Source organism: Limulus polyphemus, unplaced genomic scaffold, assembly GCF_000517525.1.
Source record: "Limulus polyphemus unplaced genomic scaffold, Limulus_polyphemus-2.1.2 Scaffold1487, whole genome shotgun sequence".
NCBI lineage: Eukaryota > Metazoa > Arthropoda > Merostomata > Xiphosura > Limulidae > Limulus > Limulus polyphemus.
Genome location: NW_013667097.1, coordinates 84,495 through 110,753, shown reverse-complemented (window position 1 = coordinate 110,753; position 26,259 = coordinate 84,495). Strand labels below are relative to the sequence as shown.

General features: G+C 31.8%; 1 protein-coding gene across 4 annotated transcripts in view; it reads right to left on the bottom strand.

The window, feature by feature from the left end:
- The window catches only part of LOC106463802 (serine/threonine-protein kinase mig-15-like), a 143,559-nt gene that overhangs the window by 35,618 nt on the left and 81,682 nt on the right, over nt 1-26,259 (bottom strand). For 3 of the 4 annotated variants that reach the window (XM_022391406.1, XM_013923872.2, XM_022391408.1), the window contains 11 exons: nt 23,841-24,089; nt 23,105-23,180; nt 22,585-22,781; nt 20,268-20,440; nt 16,861-17,117; nt 14,804-14,856; nt 12,814-12,902; nt 11,425-11,715; nt 8,397-8,615; nt 4,572-4,794; nt 3,030-3,241 (listed from right to left, as the gene is read on the bottom strand). In XM_022391406.1, coding sequence (XP_022247114.1) covers nt 3,030-3,241; nt 4,572-4,794; nt 8,397-8,615; nt 11,425-11,715; nt 12,814-12,902; nt 14,804-14,856; nt 16,861-17,117; nt 20,268-20,440; nt 22,585-22,781; nt 23,105-23,180; nt 23,841-24,089 — 2,039 coding nt within the window. The remainder of the gene's footprint in view (nt 1-3,029; nt 3,242-4,571; nt 4,795-8,396; nt 8,616-11,424; nt 11,716-12,813; nt 12,903-14,803; nt 14,857-16,860; nt 17,118-20,267; nt 20,441-22,584; nt 22,782-23,104; nt 23,181-23,840; nt 24,090-26,259) is intronic. The other variant, XM_022391407.1, reaches the window with a different exon arrangement.

Genomic DNA, 26,259 nt, shown 5'->3' with positions numbered 1-26,259 from the left:
TACAACCTTGGTATTTGGTCGCTGCTTGAAGAAGGTTGCTAAGCCTTTAAAAATTTTGCACATAGAGGATATGAAACAACATTTTTTTTTTAGGTTTTACATATACATTTGAATAACTAAAAAGATCATAAGTTACTACATCAATACCACAAAATTCTACTAATTTATCAAACTTAGTAATTAAGCTGTATTTGGGTCTAGAAATATGAAATTTCGAGCAAACAAAAGACACAACCTACCTCATTGAAATCTTGGTTCAAAAGAAAGAGATGGCATTACGTATGTTAGAAAGGCTAAGAAAATCACTAGGGACACATTCTGAGCTTCCGCCTGGTTATTCATGTCATATATAGAAGTGTATATAAGGGAGCATTTCCAAAAATGGAAAGAGGTAAGTGGGGTGTCACTGTGTTTGATTTATTACGTGAGCAATATGTAATTTGAACCAGTGCTGCATACAACATACCACGTAACACACAAAAATCAATGTTTATCTGTGTGTTTTAATATTTATTTTTAAATTAACAAATTGAGTAATGTATAATTCTAAAATTTGAATTATAATCTACAGTTTTATACTAAATTCATGAAATAGTAGTTACTTTTGAATGCGAGTCAACAAATGAGATGACATAGCCTTTCACCTGTGACCTGTCTCGAAAGGGTTAAGTTAGTTAATTGAAAATACAATCAATCATGGTGTAAGCCTAGCTGTAAAGATATTAATAGTAAAGAGTGTATATCTAAATGCTCTAGATGTTAGCCTAAAGGAAAGAAGTTAAATTAGTATCTTGAAATGCATAGAAGACCAAGAAGTGTTTCTAACAAACACTGCAATAAAGAACTAATTTTATCACAAACTTTTTGCAGGTCTTTGCTAGTTTCATATAATACCTTATTGACAGTTTTTTTCAAAGTACTTTGGTTACTGAGCAGCTGCTATTAAATAACCTCTCAATAATAAATTAAAACCAGGTTGTATTTCATTAGGGAAATTTTCAAAGTATCAGAGTCACATTTTTAAATGTTAGAGTAAATCTGTAGTACAGTGTAGGTCTGTATGTCACTTTAGTTCACAAAATATGTAATAATATTTTATTAATAAATTATTTAATTTTCTATGTGTTAGTAATTTTACTTAGATGATACACATAAGCAACTAAAACAGGTAACAACTTCTCATGTAACAGTATTTACACAAATAAGTCCAAGCACAGACAGATCTAAGAAACTTAACTCTTATATACCATATCAAATAAATAAACTCAGTATGTTTAAAGGCAAGGCCGATGTTTTGGTTATTGTTCAGCAGCTTAGATCTTTAATTAAAATATGTACATTTTAAAATGATTTGGTGCATCTTCTTTTAAGTCTTTACTAAGTCCAAGATCTTTACCGAGATCCTCAGATTATGAGGCACCCCCTAATCATTAGATCATGCTGGCTCAAAGCTGAATACTGGAAAAAAACGTTTGAAATGTATTTAGGAAGTTTTATAGATTACACAAAGGAAATTTAAGATTTTTGAGATGAGGAAAAGTATTTTTAGTCTTAACATGAAAATTACTTTGCACATGGACTATTCAAAACAATTACTCAATATATTAATGGACAAATCTTTATTTTAGTTTATCAAAAATACTTCTCTAAAAATATGATTTTTTTGTATGTAAAAGACTTGTAATATTAACTGAAAGACTGCCAAATTTTGTGAAGATACACACACTATCTTGAAAGTTAGAAGTATTAAATCTATAAAGACCTTAAACGAGTACAAAGAGTGAAACATTGTGTACTTTTCTTCTTTCTAATTAAAGCACAAGTTATTGACTTTTCTTGTCTAGTACTATTTTGTACCTGAACTACCACACTCTGAAACTAATTATGAATGGTGCTGTAAAAATTCAACAAAGAACTGAAAACACCTCTAACAGAAAGGATATTCAACTCATGACCTAAGGCTGAATTGTCATACAGACTTTTTGTGGTTTGCTTGTCACTTGTAATTAAGATTATTATTAATTTAATTCTTAGAAAAGACTTTTAGCTAAACGAACATTGACGTTTGAATACGGCACTTAAGGGTCTATCTGTATAGAATTATGCACATGGTTAGTACTGGCACAGTATGTTTTCAACTGTTTTGCATAGTTACATGCCAATCACATAAACAAAAAAAAGCACATATGTACACATCTGCCTATAATTTCACACTAACATGTTTTAATGCTACAGCTACAGCATAAATGGGAAACATTTTTAGGTTAGAAATGTTCACATTTTTATCAAACAAATTATGTATTCTTTAATAATCTGACAGGGTGAAAAAAAATTACCAAAGACTAAATTACTTATAAACTAATCACTTTCCAAAATCTCCTATGTCCAGTCTAGATTTTTCCAATACTATAAATTCCAGCCTGTATATGTTCAGTGTGTATGTCAAATAATGAAGGTCTATCACAATATCATGTCTTCCAAAATATTCAAGCTATATTTGTATGTAGCTGCCAGAAAGATGTTATTGTTGAAAGAAACTCAATCAATGTGCCATAAGGAAATGTATCACATAGCAAGAGTTGTTTGAAACTACACGTTACAAAGCTTAGTAATTTCTGGAAAATAAGGCTTCCCATAGGCTGAAGAACTAAAGTCAATTATTTTTTTCTGTTTATTCATAGGCATCCTTACTGTAGATACTGTTTATTCCAATATGGTTTCTTGTGCTCAGCTCCTCAAGTTAGACTACGATATATATACTATATATTTTCTTCTTTGGACATTACACTTGCTAACAGACTTTTGCATTAAAAGGAAATTCAATTTAGATAAAAAATTTGTGAAATTATTTTGCTGTATATTCTGAATCTCATAAATGGCTTCAAGTTGGCAAAAAACAAACTGGGAAACAATTGTTTAGAATAAGACAAATAAACCAACAATGACTCAAGAAAGAAAAAAATAATACTGATTTTCTTACCCTTCGTGTATTCAGGTACAGAGTGTGAAAATAAAGTAATTCAACTTACTCCATCTGTACGAAGAATCTTGCTCTTAAGCCAGGAAAGATAGTAGACACGGACTCGGGATTTCCTTCCAGAAATGGTCACCAATATGTTTTGTCCTTCTGAAACCTCCATCTGAAGAAACCTTCTTCTAGTAATTAAATTGTACACTTTTCCTTGGCCGCTACGATCCAGTAGCATAAGACCATGTTCTGTTCCTATCAAGAGGTTGACACCTAAAGAAAAACAAAAATAATCATGAACTAATTAATATGTTGTAGAAATTCTAGAAAAAATATTTATACACACACACAGGCCTATATATATTGTTACAACAGCGGAAGTCACATGACACTGCTGGTGCATTTGGCGATGGTGGCATGCATGAAATTTCTCGATTGATCATGAATTTTGTCGAAGCCTCTTCTTTAGTATATAAGCCTGGCAGAGAAAGTCTGTGGGATTGAATGAAGAGAGTTCCGGGTAATTTACGATACTGTTTCAAGCTAGTGTGTGTTTGAGATAGTGAATCGCTGTGATTTAGTGCATGTATTGTAGAAGCTGTTAAGTTTAAAGTGACGAGAAATGTACTGACTGCGGAATTACTGTGTACTAAAGTTTGTATTGAGGAAGAATAAAGTGGTTTAATCAAGAAAGGACTTGTATCGCTGAAGTTCCTCAGAAAGAATTTCTACTGAAATTAACAAGCAAGCAGATACGCAACAATATATATATATATATATATATATAATGCATAAAAAGATTGCGATCTTGTCATCCAGCAGTTGTGTTCAATAAAAATAATCTTGTACGTTTTTAAGGGAGAAGTATTCTATCAATGAATAGCATCAGATCAAAGACATGAAGATAGGGTAGGCAAGGTAGGCACTTCTTTGATATATAAATATGTATATATTTGATATTTTGTTTTTGCTTTTTGTTTAACTATTTACAAAAGAAAGATCAATAATGCTCATCATTTTATTTGTGCAAGACATCATTTTTAACAAATCCAAGCAGACACAGACAATCCTATTGATCAAATAGACAGGGAATAAGCATGGCACTGAACTGCCTTACCTCTATAGTTGGATACTGAACTCATTGTAATATATTCCATGGGGTGTTTCTATTGCAGTTGAAATTCTTAATTATTTAAACTAATACAAGCAAATATCAGTACCATAGAACAATACTAGTTTATATTTTATGCATTTTAAATAATACAATGTGGCCTGACAGTAATGCCCACTCAGCTTTCATACACGTCACCAATCATAAATATCTTTAGGTTATCTAATGTTACGTAAATAACTGTCAAAATCATTCAGTGCTATTCTTCTTATTAATTACTGATAATTTAATCACAAAATCAAGTCTTAGTAATTAAATAATGTTGCAGAAAGAACTGTCAAAATAATTCATTGCATTTATTTTCATGTGTAATTAATTATAATTAAATAATAAAATCAAGTCTTATTGGCATCAAAATGTTGCAGAAAGAACTGACAAAATGATTCAGTGTTTTCATTTTTCTGAGTAAATAAATCATGAAAAAAGTCTTACCCCAAAGAGCAGCACAGAGTATTTCAGAATTGAACCTCTTCTTGTATTTGCGAATCTCAGGTGTTTCAGTTGAAGGTTCATGAGAGCTGGGTGCTACATTAACATTGATGTGTGATTCATGGCGGGGAGAAGGACCTGACCCTCCTGCTCCAAACCCAAAGGTCAAGAAGGAACGTTGCTTGTGTTGTAAGTGTGGGGGAGTTTTACTTACTGCTTGCCTGTACTATAGATAAATAATAAAATTTCAACAGTTACCTCATAGAAAAATAATTGATTATGGTAAAAAAAGTTAGAGAAACTGATTATGTTAAATACGAGAAAATAATTTTTGAATACTTTAAAAAGAATTTTAACCTGAATAACTAACAACAGAAGCTATACAGTTTTCTTCAAGAGTGCACATAAATATATATACAACATTAATTTTATCATTAACTACGAATCCAAAAAGCAAACTAGCTGCAACAAATAGGTATCATTACAAGATAGGGTAAGAGTTAAAAATTTGGTATTTATGATAAAAAAAAAGTAATTCTAGCAGTAGGCTTACAAATATTTTATTAGTTGTAATGTTAACAATTCACACTGAAATTCAGCAACACTTCATGACACAATTACACTGTAAGTGGTATGAGGATCGCTGTGTCACAAAACAGAAAAGATCAGTAAAATGACTGGCCACAGAGCTGAAGTTATAAAAACTAGCCTGCTTTCCCAAATATCTTAGTTAACATTTTCCTAAATTGAAAATTTATTTCCAATAGATACTTACCCCCATTCACAAAATAGCTTTTCTCAAGTAGAACTGCCCTCTATTGGTGCAAATTTTGAATGCCCACTACTAGCATCCTACCTCCTGCATATCCACATGTAAATGATAATACCACAGCTCTCCATCAATAAGAGCGCAGTACAACCCCTATCATAACCACTGCCCTCTCCACAGTTGTACTCATTAATCAATTTGAAATTGGTCATAGGACCTAACCATATACAACTGGAAGTGGGGAGAGTGAGAGGAGGTAAGTAGCTATCAGAAATATCTTTAAAGTTTAGGGAAATGTCAACTTGCAATATGATATCCTACCTCCACTCACTGAGTAGCTAGAATCCTACGCTGAACTGGTGGAGGGCTGATGGAAAAATGATCGCCCTTTAGGAAGTGCTCAAAGAAAGAACACGAGGTGTGGAACCAAAAGAGAAAACATCACATCTCAGTGGGAGACTGCACCACATCTGATCCAGGTATATTCCTCGCTCTTTTATGAACATAAAAGGTGGAAAAACATGAAGGAATCCCATAATATGTATTACCTATTAATGGGATCTCTGGGTGCCAAGTGACTAGGGTGCAACAGACAGTAGTGGTAGTTTTAGCTCACCCAACATCTGGCAGCATTTGGAACTGTACATTGATTCTGTGGTAGAAAGACGGTTACCTACCTCTTCACCTCCAAACAGGAATTGGTAGGGAAGACAAGCTTTTTTACTCAAATCTGTCTCTACTTATGCACATTTTCAACCAAACCAACACCTGATCTATCATGAACTGACATCCAACAGATGGTAGGAAGATGGAAAAACCCTGATGATATTACATCTCCAGTCCAAAACCTGGTGGCATTGGATATGTTTCTTCCAATCTGCAGTAGAGGGAAGATACCCAACCATACAGAAGTGGGAATACATGTGTTGCATTCAGCTACAACCAACACCAGATCCACGGGGAACCGACATCTAGCAGATGGTAGGAAGAAAGACTGCAAACCTGGGGTGCATCAGGCATCTTCAACCAATACCTAACCCCCAAAGATATTGATATGTAGGAATGATTTGACCAGTATCCAATTACCTGAAACCTCTTGAGCATTGAGATGTGCACCACAAACCACAAGGGAAGCATTTGTAAAAAGATGACAATTCATTTGAGGAGGTGGAAGAGGAACTCTGATGAATTATTGGTCCAATCCAGCTACCAAGCAAATTCAGCCTGTAAATAGGGAGGCAGGGTAAGAGGAGCATCTAAGGGATCCCAAATGAGGCTCGACTGGTTGAATAACACCCACTGAAGGTGATGCATGTGGGTGTGAACCAAGGAGAATGAGGGCTCCAAGAGAAGCCCATGTACCCAAAAGAGATAGTGTTTCTCATGAGGCTGACAGACTGAGATGTTCAACATCCCATAAACCAAGGGGAGAAGGCTAGGCCTGACTGATGAGGGAATTGAAAAACACACCCAGATGAATCAGATGTTATGTGGGTGTGAGAAACAACTTCCCAATCTTGATGAGCCAAACCCTCTCTGACAGCCTCTTGAAAAAGAAACTGAGTATGAACAGTAGATTCAACTTGAGGGGAAGCCAAAAGTAGCCAGTCGTCCATGTAATGGTGGAAACGAAGCCCTCTGGCATGAAGCATTTGAGCAAACAACCCAACTATTCAGCAGAAGGCATAAGGAGCCAATGCCAGGTCATATGGTACAGCCTAAAACTGATAAACACGCCATGATAAACAAAACATGGGAAATGCAGGGATACCTGGGAGATGTGAATGTGTAAAAAGACATCTGACACGTCGACCTTTGTCATCCACAATTAGGGAGTGAAAACTTACCGAAGGGTTAAGTAAGACTCCATAGTACATTTGGGTACAATCAGGAAACAGTTCATAGAGGATAAATCTATAAATGGTCACCATTTTAGTGTCATTTTGGGTATGACGAACAGATGGGAGTAAAACACAGGTTGAGGGCCTCTTTTCGAAGTAATTCCCAAACCACCTCCTGTAGACGCTGGTAAGAAACAGGATCCCTTGGTGGGGTGAAGGAAATTGGATGAGGAGACAATAGAGGAGGGGAATGGAAGTAAAGGACCAGGCCCTCTGAAAGAACCTGAGGATCAATGGATCCATTGTAAATGGTGTCCACATATAGCAAAAATGGAAAATCCTGGCTCCAACTCTGGGACCAATTCATTGATGCTGCAATCCTATGAAATGCCTTTAAGTAAAAACTCGACTGTGAATGAATGAAGAATGAGAAGCCTGGAATAGCAAACGGGTGGATGGGAGACAAAAAAAACAGTAGGATGAGGTGGGGATAAACAGCAAGCTAACAAGGATAATGAATTTTGCAGATGGGTGGACTCAATTTGGGCCTCTAATGAGTCAGGAAAAACCCCAAACACCTCTTTATGTAAAAAAAGTGCCATGTGAAAGTCATACTGAGGAGCAGCAGGTAAACATAGCTGAGAAAGAATGGCATTAGAAGGTCCCAAAAGCATATCAACCACATCTAAAGAGCCAGGACCATAGACAAAAGATGTGCCATTGTAGTAAGGAGAAGACTGCAAACATCATCTGAAAAACCCTTCAGGATAAAAGTGAATTTCCTGAGACAGCAAGTGCATAGTCGATAAAGCATGCAGAATTGTGGACAACAGTTTGATAAGGGAAATTTGAGGTTGCGATAAATTCATCAATGCATTAGGGTTCAAACCCTAGAATATAATGAGAGATTCCAAACACTGGGAATCAAAATAAGGGAAGGAAGATATATGAAATGCATAAGCATGATCTTCAGATGTACAAGGCAAACGAGGCATACTAACCCCCAACTGAAATTGATCCCCAAAATGCTGGGCATGAACCCCAACATCAGATGAGGGAGGGAACAACAAATATTGGCCCACAGGTTCTTCACCAAGGAGGGCAGGTTGAAAATCATAGGAAACATGATTAATTAATTCCACAAATCTGGGAAGGAACATTGATTTATGAATTCTCTGGTAGAGGCTCAGTATGAAAACTCATCTTGTAACTTCTTACTTCATCAGAAGTGCTTTTGTCCTGATGCTTCTGCTGGGGTGATGACTGTTGTATAGGAGATGGGGTGTTTTGGGGAAGGAGATCAGGAAGCACACCACTTGATCGTCCACTGATGTTCCCTGAAGAACTCTGGGTAGACTCTTCATGCTGTCGACTAGCACCTTCTTCTGAAGGGGAAGTTGTATGATTCATATGGTCCCTCTCTCTTTCCCATTCATTCTGAAAAAGGATGCTCTCAATTTAAAAAAAAGGGTTACAAAACACTGAACATGATTTGTTTGTAATATATATATATATATATAGATATATATACACAGCCCTATATAATTATATGGATCTGTTTAAAATAAATAGAACAGTCAGTTATATTAAGGTTTGCAATTGCAAAGCATTTATGTCAATAACAAGCAAAAAATAATAGAGAAAAATGATCAACATTTTGGTCTTGAAAGATTTATTTGTGGTGAAATTATAAAAAAGTTCTCTTTACACATGATAAAGTTATGTTTCAAAATAGGTGTTTAATATTTAACAGGAACACATTTACATTTCTTTCATATTTTTTCATCTCTTTAACAAGATTATGGCTTTAATACATCTTTAACTCTCTACCTGATAATAAATCCACAGCTGAACAAAAATAAGCATCTAATAACTGTTGAGATAAAGATTACGGTGGAATTCAAGCCATACAAGAAATAATCTTTCATATATGAAACTACATATACTACAGCAGTCAGCATGATACTACAATGGTTATGATGTCATTTAAAACTTTGGTTCTCAAAAACACAAGTAATAATATTTCTCAGCAGCTAATATACTTTAAATGAAGTTATAAAAGGAACATATTAAGCCACAGCTAAAATATCACAAACTAAAGCTTACTATGTAATCTAACTTTTTGGCTCTTAAAAGACATAATTAAACATTCACGGAAGATTTAAGAGCATCTACATAAAACTATTTTTATACACAAACTTACACTTATCTCCCACCAACCCCCTATTAACATCATAAATTTCTTAAAACACTACAGGACATTCAAAATTTATTTAACCATTTTTACTTTAATGAGTAATAAATTAACAAAAAACAACTGCAAGGTGAATACTATAACATTATATCCACTACATGATAACAACAGCACTTATAATAGGAAGAGATAGCATTAAGGGAGAATAAAAATATTTGAGATGGCATATAAGAATGGGAAAAAGTTTGCAAGTATGACACAAATTTCAAATATATCTGAACATGTAGTACAAAATGAGTCCTTGTTGGTCAAAGTGGTGCTGTCAGTACATATACACAAGTCAGACTATCACACCTGAATGTTGAAGTAGAAGTAATGTGTAGACATCTTGTAGGCTGAAGTTACCTAGATTGCTGTTTTTCAAATACAATCTGTTTTATAACTGAATCTCTTTCTTGAGCCTTCATAACTATTACTGGTAATATTCTAAATGACTAAATGACACCTCACACTTTGTGAAATATGAAGGTCCAATATTTATGTCACAATGGCTTATACTGGTGTTAGTGCATACTTGTTACATTTCTGAAAGTCAAATGTTAGTGTGAACTATAAATGATTAGCCTTTCTGGAGAAAAGTATTCACGTTTAGAAACTGAAAATACATGAAAAATGAATGTTTTTGTTATAAGAATTAAAGGAAGTCAGAGTATTTAAAAGGTCAATACAAAGATAAAGAGATTTTAGATAAAAGATATCCTTTATAGGTTCCATGTAAAACAAACTGAAAGTTAAGAATGGCTAAAATTCAGGGATAAAGGAAAATAAGTTTATTCTCTACGTCTAACTGTGTTAACTCAGTATCATCATGCAAACAGGGTAAAAAATAATATGAAATTACTTAAACAAATTAAAAAATGAATTAAATATAAGAGAATATTTAGAAATTGTTAAAACAAATTGATGAGTTTGAATAAAAATTTAGGTCCAGGTGCCAGGGCAAAAGATTTTCTGGAAGTTGATTTTGTAAATGGCATTACTGCATAATATGTTAATTACATATGTTAAGTACATAAAGCAACCTCATGTCCTTCATCTCCTGAAGATGGTAGATCATTTTGTCCACCAAAACATAGAGAATGGGTTTCTTTTTATTTTTAACTTTTACAAACAAAATTATTGTGCATGTGGAAATATTGGTGTTGTCATAATTTTATGTTTTATATATATATTGAAAGTATGCACAAGGGCTGTCAGGCTAATGTATAGAAACTTAACATTATTTTCTTCATGCAAAGCTACACAATGAGCTATATGCACTCTATCCACCTTGGGGAATTAAACCCCAGATTTTAGAGTTGTAAGCCTGTCAACTTATCACTTTTCCACCAGGGAATAAAACTCAATATAAATATATCATTACTACACTATCCCTCCAATAGTTAAAACTTCCCTCAAAAGATCATGACAACCTCAATGGTACAAAAATGGTTCATGTTTCTGTAGCTGATTTCATTTTGGATTTACTCATACATTTACTGGTTACAGGCTTTTTATTCATTTAACTTTTTTTTGTGTGTGATATTTCTACATCCTCTCAAAATTAAAAACTTCCTGCAGTGCATAAAACAAAAAAAAATCTGTCAACCTAATGTAGAAAATTAAAACTATGAGAGCATAAAAACAAAATAAATTCTAGATTAATAACAAACGAATCAAGTAATTAAAAAAATTATATAACTTTAAAAGTAGATAACAGAGAAAAATAAGGAATCTCAAATAAATAATACCAGAATATTTTTTCTAAACAACAAAATACATAGCAGATATCATAATTTGACATTAGTTTGCTTCAACTTTCATGAGCTGTTTTTGTAAAGGTGATATTTTTCTGTAAATAACAAAAGTACTTTTGTTATTTAGTTTTGTGGTAAAACTACAGTGCAAATACAAAGTAAACAAAATACAAAAAAGAAAAGAAAAACAGAACAGAATAAGAAAAACAAAAAAATAAAATAAGAGAATTTGGTAATGCCCCATGTTCCTACCAACCTGACTATTGTTTCTAGTTTGCCCCTGCAAGAAAACATGCTCTTTTCTCTGAGACTCTCCATTATGAACAGATGATGAGGCCACAGAGATTGGGGATGAATAAGTTTTATGTAGTGCAGACTGTTCTTTCCTGTCAGATCTTTGTTTGGCTTTTTCAGCCCTTTCTATACCACCAGAATCCCTTTTGCGATGGTTTTTCTCAACTTCACTACTAGATCTCACTCGTCCACCTCGATCTTTACCATTTTGTTCTCGCTTTGACCGCTCACCTTCTTTTTTGTTTGACTGATTCTGTAATTTTTGGTTGAAAATGTTACTACAATGGAGCTCTTAATGGTGTTCAAATCCCCCAAAACTGGTCAATATCCAAATTAACTCAAGTATCAGTATTTATAGTTCAGTAAATGTAACATTTAAGCATTTACTTGAATAAAACAACATCAAAAGCATTTTTTCTAAGGTATGAGCACAATGCTTTGCTACATTTGCTATTCTGTGAAATAGATATAACAAAAAAAAATTCTTAGCTCATTCCTTTCCTACAAAAAATTAAAAAATGATACTGTCAATAATATAAATAACTAATGTTTGTACTTGCTGCACTGTCCTGACTACCACTATCTGTAAAACCAACTGCAAAATTGACAAGCCTCTGATACTGACGTAACAACTGAAAACCAAACAGTTATCTTTAATATTTTGTGATGAGGAGGAAACTGACACCAGGCATGACTTTAATCAAAATTCTGCTTTTCTAACAGATGCTACAGCCAGCTAAGCTACTTGCCTTCGAATGATGAACGTTTGTGGACTAACTTCACTGGTTTTTGAAAACAAGATTCTATGACTTATGTAGCCAAATTCTGTGTTTTCAAACCAGTTAAATGAGAAATGATTCTTGTGGCATTCTAAGCCAGGTAACTGAACTGGTTAAAGCATTCTTCATTAAGAAAAAACTCTTAGGTTCCATTCTTGCCTAGTCCAATTTTTTCTTCTTCATAAACTTAAAAAAAATTCCATTGCTAAAATCTCTAAGACTCAAAAGTAATTCAGCACATTCCAGTTTCCAAAAAGATTAGCTAAAATCAACTATGGGCTTTAGAAGCTGAGAATCATAATTCAGAATTCTTGCTCAAATCTGTGGTCACTAGCAAAAAAAAAAAAACTTAAATACCAGAACTATCCATAAAATTTCAAATTTTTAATTTTTATATTTTAATAACAAGTCTATAGTAATGTGTAAAAATAGTTTTTTTCAATAAAAGCTTGTACCTATGATTTCTTTAAACAATGAGGGAAATCATAATTAGTGGAAACTGACAGATGTGCCTCTAACCTTTTAACTTTTATGCTTGTTATCTATATGTAAACACAAAAGACTTTACTCACTTTTCTAACCACTAGAGTTTTGTCATTACTGTCATCTTCATCTGGAGTAGGAGGCAGCGGTCTGTTTGGTGCTTGAATTGCTGCAGGATCTGGAAATAAATTATTCATAAAGTTGTCAATATTCCTTTACAAAAACACCTACTTAAGTGTTATATTTATTTGTAATATAAAGCAAAACATAAAAGGTTTAAATACATTACACATTTCAAAACAACACCATTATATTAACCTTTTCGTAACAGTGATACATTTCATGTCACCTCGACTGGGGAAGAACATTTATGCAACAATACATACGGTAACTGAAATATCATCATAAAGCCTAGTAATATTTTTTTAAAGATGATAAGTATCTTTTAACAAAAATAACATTATTTTAATTACTTCTTTTTAATAAAAATATGTTAGTTATCTATAGTAGTTATTTACACTCAAACTCTGAATAGCTCGAGTGCAAGATGATTTTCATTTTAAGTTTGTTTGGTTGAAGTTAAGCATAAAGCTACAAAATGGGCTATCTGTGGTCTGCCCACAACGAGTATCAAAACCCACTTTCTAGCATTTTAAGTCTGTAGACATACCGCTGTGCCACTGGGGGGGGGGGGGCTTCATTTAAAGTATAAAAATACTTTTTTTCATCTTATAGTTTTCATATTTCAATTACATAAACTCTAGAACCTCCTAAATGAATATCAAAATGTAAATGTTTGTTTCTCATTTTCTCTACCATATCATTAACTCTAGCTGTTATCATCAATGCACAATGCAATGTAATGATTAAATGTAGGAAACAGCAAAAAGTACACACCTTTCAGTTTTTTTTTTGTAGAATATCTTTAAATATCTTCTTTTGGTTATATCTGTAATTTCAGGTCTTTTCCTTTTCACATATAGTTAATTTTTAATGATTTATTGTCCTTTACCATTTATTATTCATCTTGACACAAGTCAATGGTGCCCTAGGGCATATTTCCGTATTTCTGGCAGAGATGTGCACCCCAAGAATAAAATGTTTGTGCACCACGTAATATTGTAAGCCTTGAGAACTGACACTAAGAATGATGTATATTTAAAAAATGTTTAAACCTTTCAATTATGCACTTTAAAACACAAATAATATAAAATTAACTAAAATATAAAAGTAAGACCTAAGTCCAATTTATCTGTATCTCTTAGCTATAACATATTTAGGTAAGAAACAACCATAAGTGCTATAGTTCATCAAGCTGCCAACAACATTACAGGCAGCTACATGTACCTTGTGACAAAAACTGCATGGCAATTTCAAAGTAACCATTGTTGGATTATAGTATAAAATGAGCTCTTTCTAATGACTATATAAATATACATGTAACTCTACATGTAGGCTACAAAGCTCAAACAAATCTATTGAAGGTGGTTGACAAAATTTATTACTTGTTTCAACTGCATTCATCCAAAGAACTTTAAAAGATACATCTCAATAGGTTAAGTAAACATCTTATTGTCTAGACTTACATCTACACAACTGGAACTATATTATTGAAGATACATAGTGACAAAGTAGAGAATTTTCATAGCTCGTGGGTCATGTAACAATAAATCTGAATCTTTAAGTAGTTCTTTTTAAAGGTTTCTTTTGAAATAAAGGACTTAAACCTTACATAATATAAAACTTTGATTCATAACATACATCATAATGTTAATTTCATTCACAAATATCGATAGTAAAGGTGTTTAATTGAAGTTTGAATGTAACTCATTTACTTCTTCGGGAAGCTGTTTAAAGGGGTACCCATGTTGAAAGGGATAAAAGCTGAGCAGAACAATTTTTCATATTCTTCTCCTTCTGAACATCTTCCAGAGTAATGTATATACATTAATTATGTGTAAACAGCATATATCACAATTAAGTCATTATTTTAAAATACAGTCTAATTAAAAGTATAATGATAATCTGAAGAACTCGTTTTTAAATAAAATAAAAATTCAAAATATGACAAACAGATACCTTTTGAAATTGTAATGCTTTTACTGCTATCATTACTATAGCCATCTGGAGGCCTGAAAAAAACACAACTTGCATCAACAAATAATGTCTGTATTACTCAAAAATAAATTACACATGTTGACCATCATTATTAGAAGATTTTTTTACATAGTTAACAAGTAATTTCATTGGTGACTGCCCATAACAAATTTTGAAAGTAGTTACAATATGAATGCATATTCAGCAAGGTGTTAATTAGAATCTCTAGAGTTATAACTTTATTATCATATGACATCATTGGAATTTTAAAAAACAGTAACATTTACTCTCTTCTGTCATACATTACATTCACATTTTAAAATTGTTTTTAAAAGTTTTACAAAGTTTGTACAAGCAGTTTATGGTCTAGCATCTATCACTAAAACAGGTGTTTGAAACCAAGTTCTACATAAGTATGAAGAGTTAATACAGTTGTTATCACTATCTTCACTTAACAGAAAGTTTACCAACAATTGATCATTACACACATGAATGTTTACTCAAGAAGATTTTCTAGTAAAATGTGTTCTAGAAAGTTTTTATTTTCTAATCTTTTGTAGTTTAATTTCACAGCATCTCATGTGGTTAACTAAAAGCTATATGCAGAGAAAAGGTTTCTGTCTGTATTATATAACTTTAAAAATATTTTACTCTCTTGTTGTATTCAAATCCTCTGTATTATACTTTCAAATTAAATTTCTTTGTATTATACGTATGACATTACATTGTTGTCTTACTATACTTTTATTTTTACCTTACTTCCAATAAATTTAACACTGAACCTTTGAGACAAGTAGAGTGGCTTTGCTAGGTCAGTCCTTACTACCTAATTCTGGCAGTGGACAAATCCTGCTAAAGTTATACCAGAAAAGATTTTATCTTATGCTGAATCCAATGGAGTATTAGGTTTTAAAAATTACATCAAGATGAGGAAGATATGATAATTTTGTCAGAGATGATGCGATGAAATTGTTACCACAAGCTATGCTGTGGTCATGGATGATATAATGTATAATAAGAATCCACACTACCAAGCTTAGACTCTACTACCCGTATATATGAATGTTGCTTGAATGTAGCTCTCATGTTTGAAATTTCTGCCTCTCTGAAGCTCACTTGCAATTGCAAGGTGATCTACATATTACAAACATAGTCAATGTAGATGTAATTATAATGAAATACTAGTGACTGCAAAGATAAATCTTAAAAGCATACTGGGCATCTTTCAGTACTGGTGTGGAAAGCTTGCTTTCTGACAGCCAGATCAAAAGCAAGATTAGCAATCTGAAATAAGCTAGGAAAAGACAAATTTTGTTGTTTTGCCTATAATCTTGTATCACTACAGCAGTAATGTTATCAGAGAATAAAAATGAACAGCACGCCATATGCTTACTTTTGAATTTCCAAATCCAATTACCTAGACAACTACTTGGGAGCCTATGGTCTCTTTCGAGCATGTAGATGAAGTTGGGTTGGACTGTCTGTAACCTGCTGCTTGCGCAGGTTTAATGAAGATGAATGCTGCCATGGCAACAGAAAGTAAAGGCACCACATGCTTCATAAGAAAATGTTGAGGCAAAGGAGGGTGTTATAGAACATTGTTGGTCAGAAGCAAATTGTGATAACAGGGCAAACATGATCAAGTTTGGACCAGGTGAAAAGTATAAGTGACCATTTGGTTTTCTGAAAACAATATGGAAAACTGATCCTCGCATCAAGCTCCACACAACTTACTACTCAATTTCTTAGGTTTCTAAATTTAACCAACCCTCACCCACATGACATATTAGTAAAATTTTCTCTACTTGACCCAGTGATTCAGTTGTAGTAACACACCAAATATATTTTTCACTATCATGCTTTATACAAAGTTCTATTAACAAAAAGCAAACAAAAAACACTTTTGAGTATTTGTAAAATAACTGTACAAGCTTTTCCCATGAATTTTATGATTGTTATTGTCAATACTATTTTAATAAATGCATTTTTAGATATTTGCTACATAAAAGCATAAAAACATTCATTAAACATAAACATACAGTGGTCTTGGTGGGTCAGAAGCCAGTAAAGTTCCATCATTTTGAACATGATTCTCATCTTCCTCTTCATCGGAATCTACAGGTGGTTTCGTGGAAAGAGCTTGTTCTGGTAGGTTACCATTCTGATGGGCAGGATGTTCACTAATCACTTTTGCCGATCCTGCAAATGGACCTCTACCACTCATTCTTTTTGCAGCTCCACTGCTATGGCTTCCTGAGGCCAGCTCATTCAGCTGAGCTGCTAACACTTCCAGATCCTTGAGGAAAAGAAAACTGGATATTGTATGTGATAGTAATGTCTTGTACCTAATTCTATTTCACTGTCAGAATATATAAAGGAATCTCTGAAAAACAAAATATTTTTCTTTTTTTTTACTAACCTAATATTACAAAAGGTGTTAAAAATAAAAACTTTCATACTTTTACTTCAAATAGTAAAAAAAAAAAAAACTCCTTATATACTGTTACCATACAAGTACTACAGTTGTTTTATACTCTACGAAATTTTTTGTCAGATTGTTCTGAAAACATAAATACAGGCAGTATAACTAGTATATCCAGACCCTTAACCCGATGACCACCGGCTACTAACTTTCTGAGTAGCCAATGCAAGTCTTGCGATACTTTGTTCCAACAATAAAACTAGTGGATGAAATTGTTTGAAACTTCATAAGAACTTTCATAGATGCACGTAGCTTAAAAAACATAAAGCTTGTTATTTTTGATAAATTTAGTTTTCTTTGCATTATGATCTTTAATATCTTGGAACATTAGGAAATGGTATTTATAAGAAATTATTATGATATTTATATTTGTTCCAGGTTTGAACTTATTACTTTTTATCGTCTATAAAATGCAAATTTTGTCTATTTTTTTAAATAATCACGTACTCTCCTTATGGTTTCAAGTAATATACAAGACCCGAAAATAATATTTCTAAGTAAACCTAAACAATAAATGAGTATTTGTAATTTTAACTAGGCTTTCATGTTTATATATATGTACATAAAAACATTTTAATTTTGTTTCATAAATGTGTTTTTATTTCAAGTTTACGTTAATGTTTCATTGCAGCAGTACTTTGTTTGTTGTGCGAAAAAAATTGTGAGGTTAGCAGCGTGAACTTCGTACATTTGCCGTAAACTATCATGTACGTTGGTAGTCACTCTCGTTCAGTCCAGCACAGGCACATTTGAGCATTACTGTAGATATGATAGTAAGAAAGCTTTTTGGTACTTGAATATTATTTCTTTGAACTTTCAAACAAGTTTATTTTAACATATGTCCTTATATGTTGATTCACTATACAAACAAAACTAATTGCTACTACTAGTGAATGCAATTTATAGTTTACAGCACAGATGGTTTGAATAACACTGCCTGACCCTAGTTACATGATACATCCTGTTACAAGAGATTACCAAATGATACATATGCCATAAATTACAAAGAAAATTACTTTACAGCACTTAAAATATTAGTCCTAGTCACATTCCTCTCATTATTGGCAAGACTTATGTTAGAATTTGAAACTTAAGCTCTTCAATGTATTGACAACCCAACTATGAGAATGTCATAACTTTCCCTGTATTATTGAGATGAATGTGTTTAGTCTGTTTCACAACCAACATATGGGTTTTGTTGTCACTTGTACACTGAGTTTCAAACCATTTGCAAAATATCAGAATAAACTTTTTATATAACAGTTAGACTGTTTTAATTCTAAAGCAACAACAGAAGTGTGGGTCTTACTACAAAGTAAAGATTGTAAGAAGGAAAAAATATAAAATTCTTATGTGGTACTGGTACTAGTAGTAGTATGTACAAATCACACAAGTTTATCATTCTAAATACTGAATCATATTTTTATTGTGAACTAAATATAAAATTATGCTACATTATTGAACTTAAAACTATTAATTTAAATGCAAAAAATATAAAAAAATCCCAAACTCTTTCAGTTCAAAGTACTAAGCCTAATTCACCATGCCCTTGCCATTCGATAGATCTTAACCCTAACATTCATGGATCAACTTCTTTCCTAAAAAATATATATATATTTTGAGTTAATTTTTCAATAGAATGATTAATATAAATAGATATACGATACAGCATGACTTAAATTACTAGAGAAAAATAATAAAAGGCACATACATCCCATGCAGATTTTTCTAGAAGCAAATTTTCTGAGGCTTATAAAATGGCAGTTACTATAATAAGCACCTTTCACATTCATATTGTAAAATCCAAAGAAAAACGTTTTGTCATGTGCTTTGCTCATCATCCTATGATTTGTCGAACGTGAAATACAGTAATTGGAATAACATGGTACTGAAATTGACACTTTCGACTAAGATTGGCTAAAAGTTTTACAACTGAGGTTTAACATGCCCAGATGCTGTTTTATAAAGAAAACAGACTAGAAAAAGGTTTATATACCAATCACAGATGGCAGGACCAGCACTAAAGTACAATGAAAACATTTTTTAAAAATGTTGAAAAAAAATTCTTCTTAGAGGGTGCTTATTTATAGTCTCAAACGTATTTTGGAATTTTTAAAATTAAATTTCTCTTTAAACTACATTAATAATACAATTTTGTACAAATAATTGAGTATTATGCTACTATTTACAAAAACAAAATTTGAAATCCAATAAAAGATAAGTTCTCTATAATTTTTTTCAACTCACAAATGTGATTTTGCCCTCATGATAAGAAAAAAATGGCCCCGGTAGGTAAAGGGTTAAAAAGGAAACATCTTTGGCCCATGGTTCAAAAATAGCAGAGAAGTTAGTATCTGATAAGTCAGACAAACCTGTTGCCAAATATTGTTTTACTCTTAAAAGAACATTATCTTGTATAACATAATACTTCTCATTTTCTGTTACTGTTCTAGAAAAGCAAGATTAACCTCTTCTAATGGATTCTCATAAGAAGTGAGCAACTTTTGTTTCAGTTAAAATCAATTCTGCATTGCAATTATAATATATTAAAATGTATCTTTCCTACAGCACCGAATACTTAATTTGTGTTTAACTAATATACTACAACTTTCTGTAACACTACCTCATTCTGTGATTTTTCTCTAATAAAACAATATACAGGTAATTAATGCCTTTTACTGTGTAAAAAGTAGTCGTTTCTTGAAACTGTGATATGAAATTCACAAACAAAGCATTTATTGTATTCTAATTTTTTATATCAATTGATAATAATATTTGAGTTCTAAACTATTAACTACTAAATGCTGTCTTATAACAGAGCATTAATTCCTAAACAAATGATAGTAAACTTAATATGTTGTATTTGCTGTAAAAATACTACCCTTCTTTTTTTTCAATTTGAGACTAGTTATTTCATCCGATTTACTTTGGCTTTACTAAAAAAAAAAACATTAAAGATCTCACCTCTGGTCTACGAATAGGTGATTTGCTAAACAAGCCAGAGTTCCGAGCTTGTGGTACCTTTGAAGGTTGAACTGGCTGGACATTTCGAGGTGGTTTGTGCATTCTTTCTTTACGGTCTTCTTCCACTGGGATTGGAGGAAGTGGTTTGCTAGGTGGTGGAGGATCAGGGGCAACTACAGCAAAATAAATGACAAAATGAAACTGCTTGACTGAAGAGAGTAAAATTAATTCTTATGAAACTGTTTTCATTAATAAAATTTACAAATTTTCAAACTATACATTTAAAGAAGTAGAGATTTTCAAAAACAATGCATAATCTAGAAAACAAAATACATATTGGAAGTTTAATTATGCTACACATTCTGGTTAAAGTGCAGAAAGCTTTATTGAAGACTTGTTGATGACTGTGTTGATTTTAAAAAGTACGAGGAAAAGCTGAATCTAAAAAGAAATCAACAGTTACCATATTTTTCTTTGATAAATTCTGAAATGCGAAGTTGAAAAAATTATGCCTATAAATTGGAAACTGCAGAAATTGTTTTTTTCTACATGTCTATTAACATGAATCAAAAATCATCTCAGAATTACAGAGTAAGTGGAAACTCTCTTATTTATAATATGTTAGAATATTTATTACAAAATTATTTATTTCATCAATGGGAAGTTCTCATACTACTTGCCATTTTTTGTTTTTATATAAACATTAAAACTAAAAAACTCACACTTGACAAATTGTGTCTTACACAAGTATGCATATGATCACTTTTTTTCAACTTATTAACTCCTACATGACCAGTTACATGAATATCTGATCATTACCCACTTGTATGTGATTTTGAAGTTGATATTTAAAACTGCTTGTAGAGATTTTTACAGTTACTAGTGGTACAAAATCTACCATCTACCAACAAAACAAGTATTTGAAACTATGCTCTACACCAGCATGAAAATAATGAATAGAATTTTTAACTGATAAAACTCTTTATGAACAACTTAAAAAAATCTTTGTTTGGTTTACCAGATTTCACCCACCTACATTTCTTGTTGAATATCTCATTTTGAATGCTAATGTAAATCTTTATCTAGTTCGTGACAGCAATGCAAAACTTAAATCTCCAACAATAAATGAAAGTAGTCAACACCTTTACACCTTCCATCTACATCTTGTGTTAACTCTCCAAACACAAATTTGTTAAAGTGCACAGGTTACAACCTTAGTACAGTATTAAATTCAAAACTTAATTAAACAACTTTATTATCAATGTATATCACTAAATTTGACATCAAAATATATTTCAAATTTTAATATTATACAAGTTTTACGTTCTTAATTTCAAAACAAAATATTTAAATAAGTTCTCAATATTCACTTCTGTTTATCACAAAAAGATTCTTTGCTATGAATTACCAATTTTAGATTTTCTTTGCACCCCATTATATTTTCTAAGTTTCTGAAAGCCTTATGTACATTAGGTATCCCAAGCTAAAATATAAATCTGTAATTAACTCTATCGAGAACGCTTTCACATTCCTCTTTTTGGTAATGCTCAACAATATACATCATCGCCTAGTAACAAAACTGTAACCTGATTGTTCTTAGGCCAACAGTGGTGTTTATGTTGAATGCTCAATATTCATGTTGCTTTGTTAGAAAGGTTTGTTTTTTTATTTTTCTTTATAACTTCAGTGATATAACATCAAAATAGTTTAATTCAGAAGTTTTATGACATTGATTTGTAGCCATAAGCAAAATAAAATTTACTAAGTAGTGTTTCAGCTGAGCCTTACGTTACATTTATGTATCAGGCATAATGCTTAAATTAGCTTACTGTTACTAATGTTATAGGGTCAGTGTTTAAAAAGTTTGGAATGTCAGCACTATGTTTTCTACTTCCTGACCTAGAATATGGTAAAAAGGTTCAAGAGTGCTATTTAAGTCTCTTTCAGATTGCACATGTACTTTTGTTCAAGATACCATTTCATTTTTCTGCATACTCTTTATTAAAAGCTGACAATTAAAGAATTACTTTGAGACTGATAAAACAAGTGAAGAGTAGGTGCATTTTGGAGGTACAGACAAATCTGTTTTAGTTAAATTCTATAACTTTCGTTAATCATTTGACAATGGATTTCTGTCATTTTTGACAGGCTTTTATACTAGCAATAGTATGGCTACATGGTTGTTACAAGGTTGGTTAAAATAATTGTGTCCATGAACAAAAAATGTGTTAAAGAGTACTTGATAATTTTTTTTCTTTGTGATCTAACTGATAGGTCATTTTTATTCTATAAAAAGAAAATATAGAACAATTCTTACCAACTGCCCTGTGATGAGCCATTGAAGGTCGTACTAGTGGCACCGGTGTTTCAGAAGAACATACTGAATCTGGATGTGGGCGTGCCTGATGGTTACTAGAGCTAGATTTAGGATCACTGGGAGTGAGTGTTCTTGATTCTTGAAGATGCTGGAAATTTCTTTTCAGAGTTGACTCCTGGTCAACTGGTTCAATAGAGCTAAATAAAAAAAAAAATTATACATGCATGTCTTTATGTTCTCTTTTGTCTCCAAAATTCTTAAGGCCACATAACAAAGTATCTATCACTGAGGAAAAAAATATAAGCTATGTATAAAGTACATATTTTAGAAACTTCATTTTTAATATCCTTCAACTTATGAGGATTATGTAAGTATGTATATTCTATGCCATTATGAATAATCCATACAATTTTTAAGTTGCAAAATCCCTTTGTTTGTTTGGTTAATCAACTTCAGAGTGTAGGTGTAGAGCATTAAAAAAAAAGAAGAAAAAACGTAATGCAGTATTGAGCAAACAAACCTTGGTTCACCCAATACTTCGGTGTCTTCCTCTTCTCCATCACTACCACTATAACGATAAACTTCCTGAGATTCCCCTGAAAATTATCCAGTTTTTAAACACTAGGTTCAATATGCAATAATACCTGAAAAGTTATTACTTGGATCATGTCTGATATGGTGTTCACAGAAAAAAATATTATTTGCCATATGTGCAAGACTGGCAACTTTCCAGATTTTATTTTTTTTACCACTGTTAATTTATAAATTCAGAGTTTGTAGAAAATCAACAATGTAGCATTTCTGAAGTATTCTATTACAACTTTTTTGGTATGCTTGAGTACAGTATATTACAAGGCAAGACATTAAATAACAAGTATCTCATCAAATATTTATATTACAAAACAAATAGAATTGCTATAGTTAGTTATGCTTCTAACAAAAAATAAAAACTTGTTTTAAATAAATACAACTACATGAATTAAAAATTTTAAAGCATTTTCTATCTAAAATCACCTTTACATTATAAAAGTTTGGAGACAGCTTGAATGGGTAGTGAATAAAACTTTATTATAAATGTACAACGTTGCACATTTATAATAAAGTTTTATTCATTACCCATTCAAGCTGTCTCCAAACTTTTATTTTCTGAAAAGTGGGTTCCTCATCATCAAACCTTTAAATTATGTATCTACAATTGAGTAACCTCAACTTTCTGCAAAATAGAAATCTACATTTTTACAATCTAAATATCTTACCTCGCTTATGTTTACGGCAACGATCAATGTGTTCTTTCAGCTGGTTGCGGACTTGCCTTTCAGTAGGTTGGTCCCGAATAAAGGAATTTTTTAATAATTGGTCTGTGTAAGGACGTTGTTGGTAATCTTTCACTAGAACTGTTTCAATGAACCCGTGAAATTTTTTAGACCATTTCTTTGACTTCAGCCGTGGTGGAGGGTTTCTTGGAATTAGGAACAGAGCACGCATAGGATGCATGTCACAAAGAGCTAGAACACAGTAGTAGTTTTTTTTTTAAGCCTTCACTCTTTTTCCTCATAAAGGAAGTCAATATAATTAATCATAAACACAAACTTTCGATACTTTTGGCAGAGTAATGTACAGAGATTAATACTCTCGCTACAGGCTCAGTCAAATCAGCTTAGTTCATATTACAATTTTCTGGCTTTCTAACCATAAGACACGAGCCATTAAAAATTCAGCTAAGCTTGTTGATGTGTTTCCCATGGGAATAAAATTTGAACTTGGAGTGAAACAGACAATTCTCTGTACAGGAAACAACATAATATAATACATCATTTCATAGACAAAAACTTTGGCTTTCTTTTGGTTGTGAATAATAGTATCAAATATCAGAGAGAACTATAGGCCATTTATGAAAGAGAAGATGTAACAGGTGGGTTTTACAACAGGAGTCTGATTTTTTAGTTTATAGCTCTGTAACCAAATAAGATTGAAGGCTCTAAAAATTGTGCTTTGCCTGAGTAATAACAATATTATAATGAGTAATTTATGTTAAATTTCATACTTATTGGAGGGGTGGTTAATAAATTAGAGAATAGAGGATACCTAGAGAACAAATGTAACTATTCTCGTACTAGGAGAAATTAGAGGTTTTTTTTAATATTGCCTTTTTAAATTAAGAAGTTAAACTTATATAATATAAAGATTTGGGTTACTAGCTGTGTTTTGATTGCAAGTTTATTTGTATAACTTGATAATAAAGTACTTTAATTAAATTTTGAATGTAACTCAGAAAAACCTCATGACATGTGCAGAAAAGGATACCCACATGGAAAGAGTTAAACAACCAACCATATTCTAGTGTTACTCAAAATTAATCAATTACTTCAACAGTAAGTGTACTGGTGTAGTAAATTAAGAGAAAAATAACTAGCATTTGTTAACGAATGTTACACACACATATGTATATACATCTGTTACCTGCAAGTTACATTTTAAAAGAGCATTTTATAAAATTAATCTGTAGATTTTGTGTTTAAACTTCTTAAAAATAAATAAAACAACTTAGTATTATGTTCATCTTGGTTCACTAAATAACTTATAATTGGACTTTTTTCATTGTATTATAAGATACACTTGTAAAACATAATTGACAAGTAATAAACGTAGATTTATATATACACACACAATATATGAAAATATTTAAACTGATGTTATTTCGTAAACAGTAAGACAATATGTTATGTGTATTTCATGAGTTTAAAGTCAGTACTACAAAAAATGTCATCAGTACACTAGGTTTCTACAATGTAATCTTTAAAATATGATTATACATGATAAATAATTCACAAGATATATGACAGACAGTCAACGTCTTAATGTCATAATATCTAGAACTGAAGAAGCAAATGTCTGTAAAAAAAACCCTGTAAAAACAAATGAAAAATTGTGAAATTTACAGCAATAAAGTCCCAAATTCCAAACACCCCAAAGAGGACTCTAAGACAAGATTATTATGACCAGCTTATCCACATGCACGTCAACATACTGTTGCAAATACATTCAACCAAATTTATAATAAAGAATGTCAGAAAATACCCTATATTTTAAACAGAAAATCTTGCATCAGAATTTCCCAGATAACTCTGTTGCATAAGAATTAGAGATTATAGTACACATACTGAAAAAGGTAAAAATACCTACAAGCAAGGAGGAAAACTGAGCTATTAAAAATCTTCAAAATAACTCCTCTGTTATTATTTTATCAGTTGACAAAGGAAATTCAACAGTTTTTATGCTATAACATTTAAATTAGTAAGCATAGGTTAACAAAATTTGGCAGATTATCAGTATATATATTACAATGCTTTCATATGCAAAATATCAAATTCTTTAAGTCTTAAGGTTGGTTATGCAATGTTTTTCTCATGCCTTTTTTCTTTTTCTATGTTGTCTATCCAACATGAAAAGTAATTTTCATTTTAAGATTAAAAATACTTTTTTGCATCAGAAAATTTTCATATTTCACATACGAAATCTTTACAATGTCCAGATAATTATCAAATGTTTTTTAAGAAAAAAACTTTATATTTTATCTGTTATTTTAACTAACAAGTCTCTGTACGTGTTTGGAATTTGGGACTTTATTGCTGTAAATTTCACAATTTTTCATTTGTTTTTACAGGGTTTTTTTTA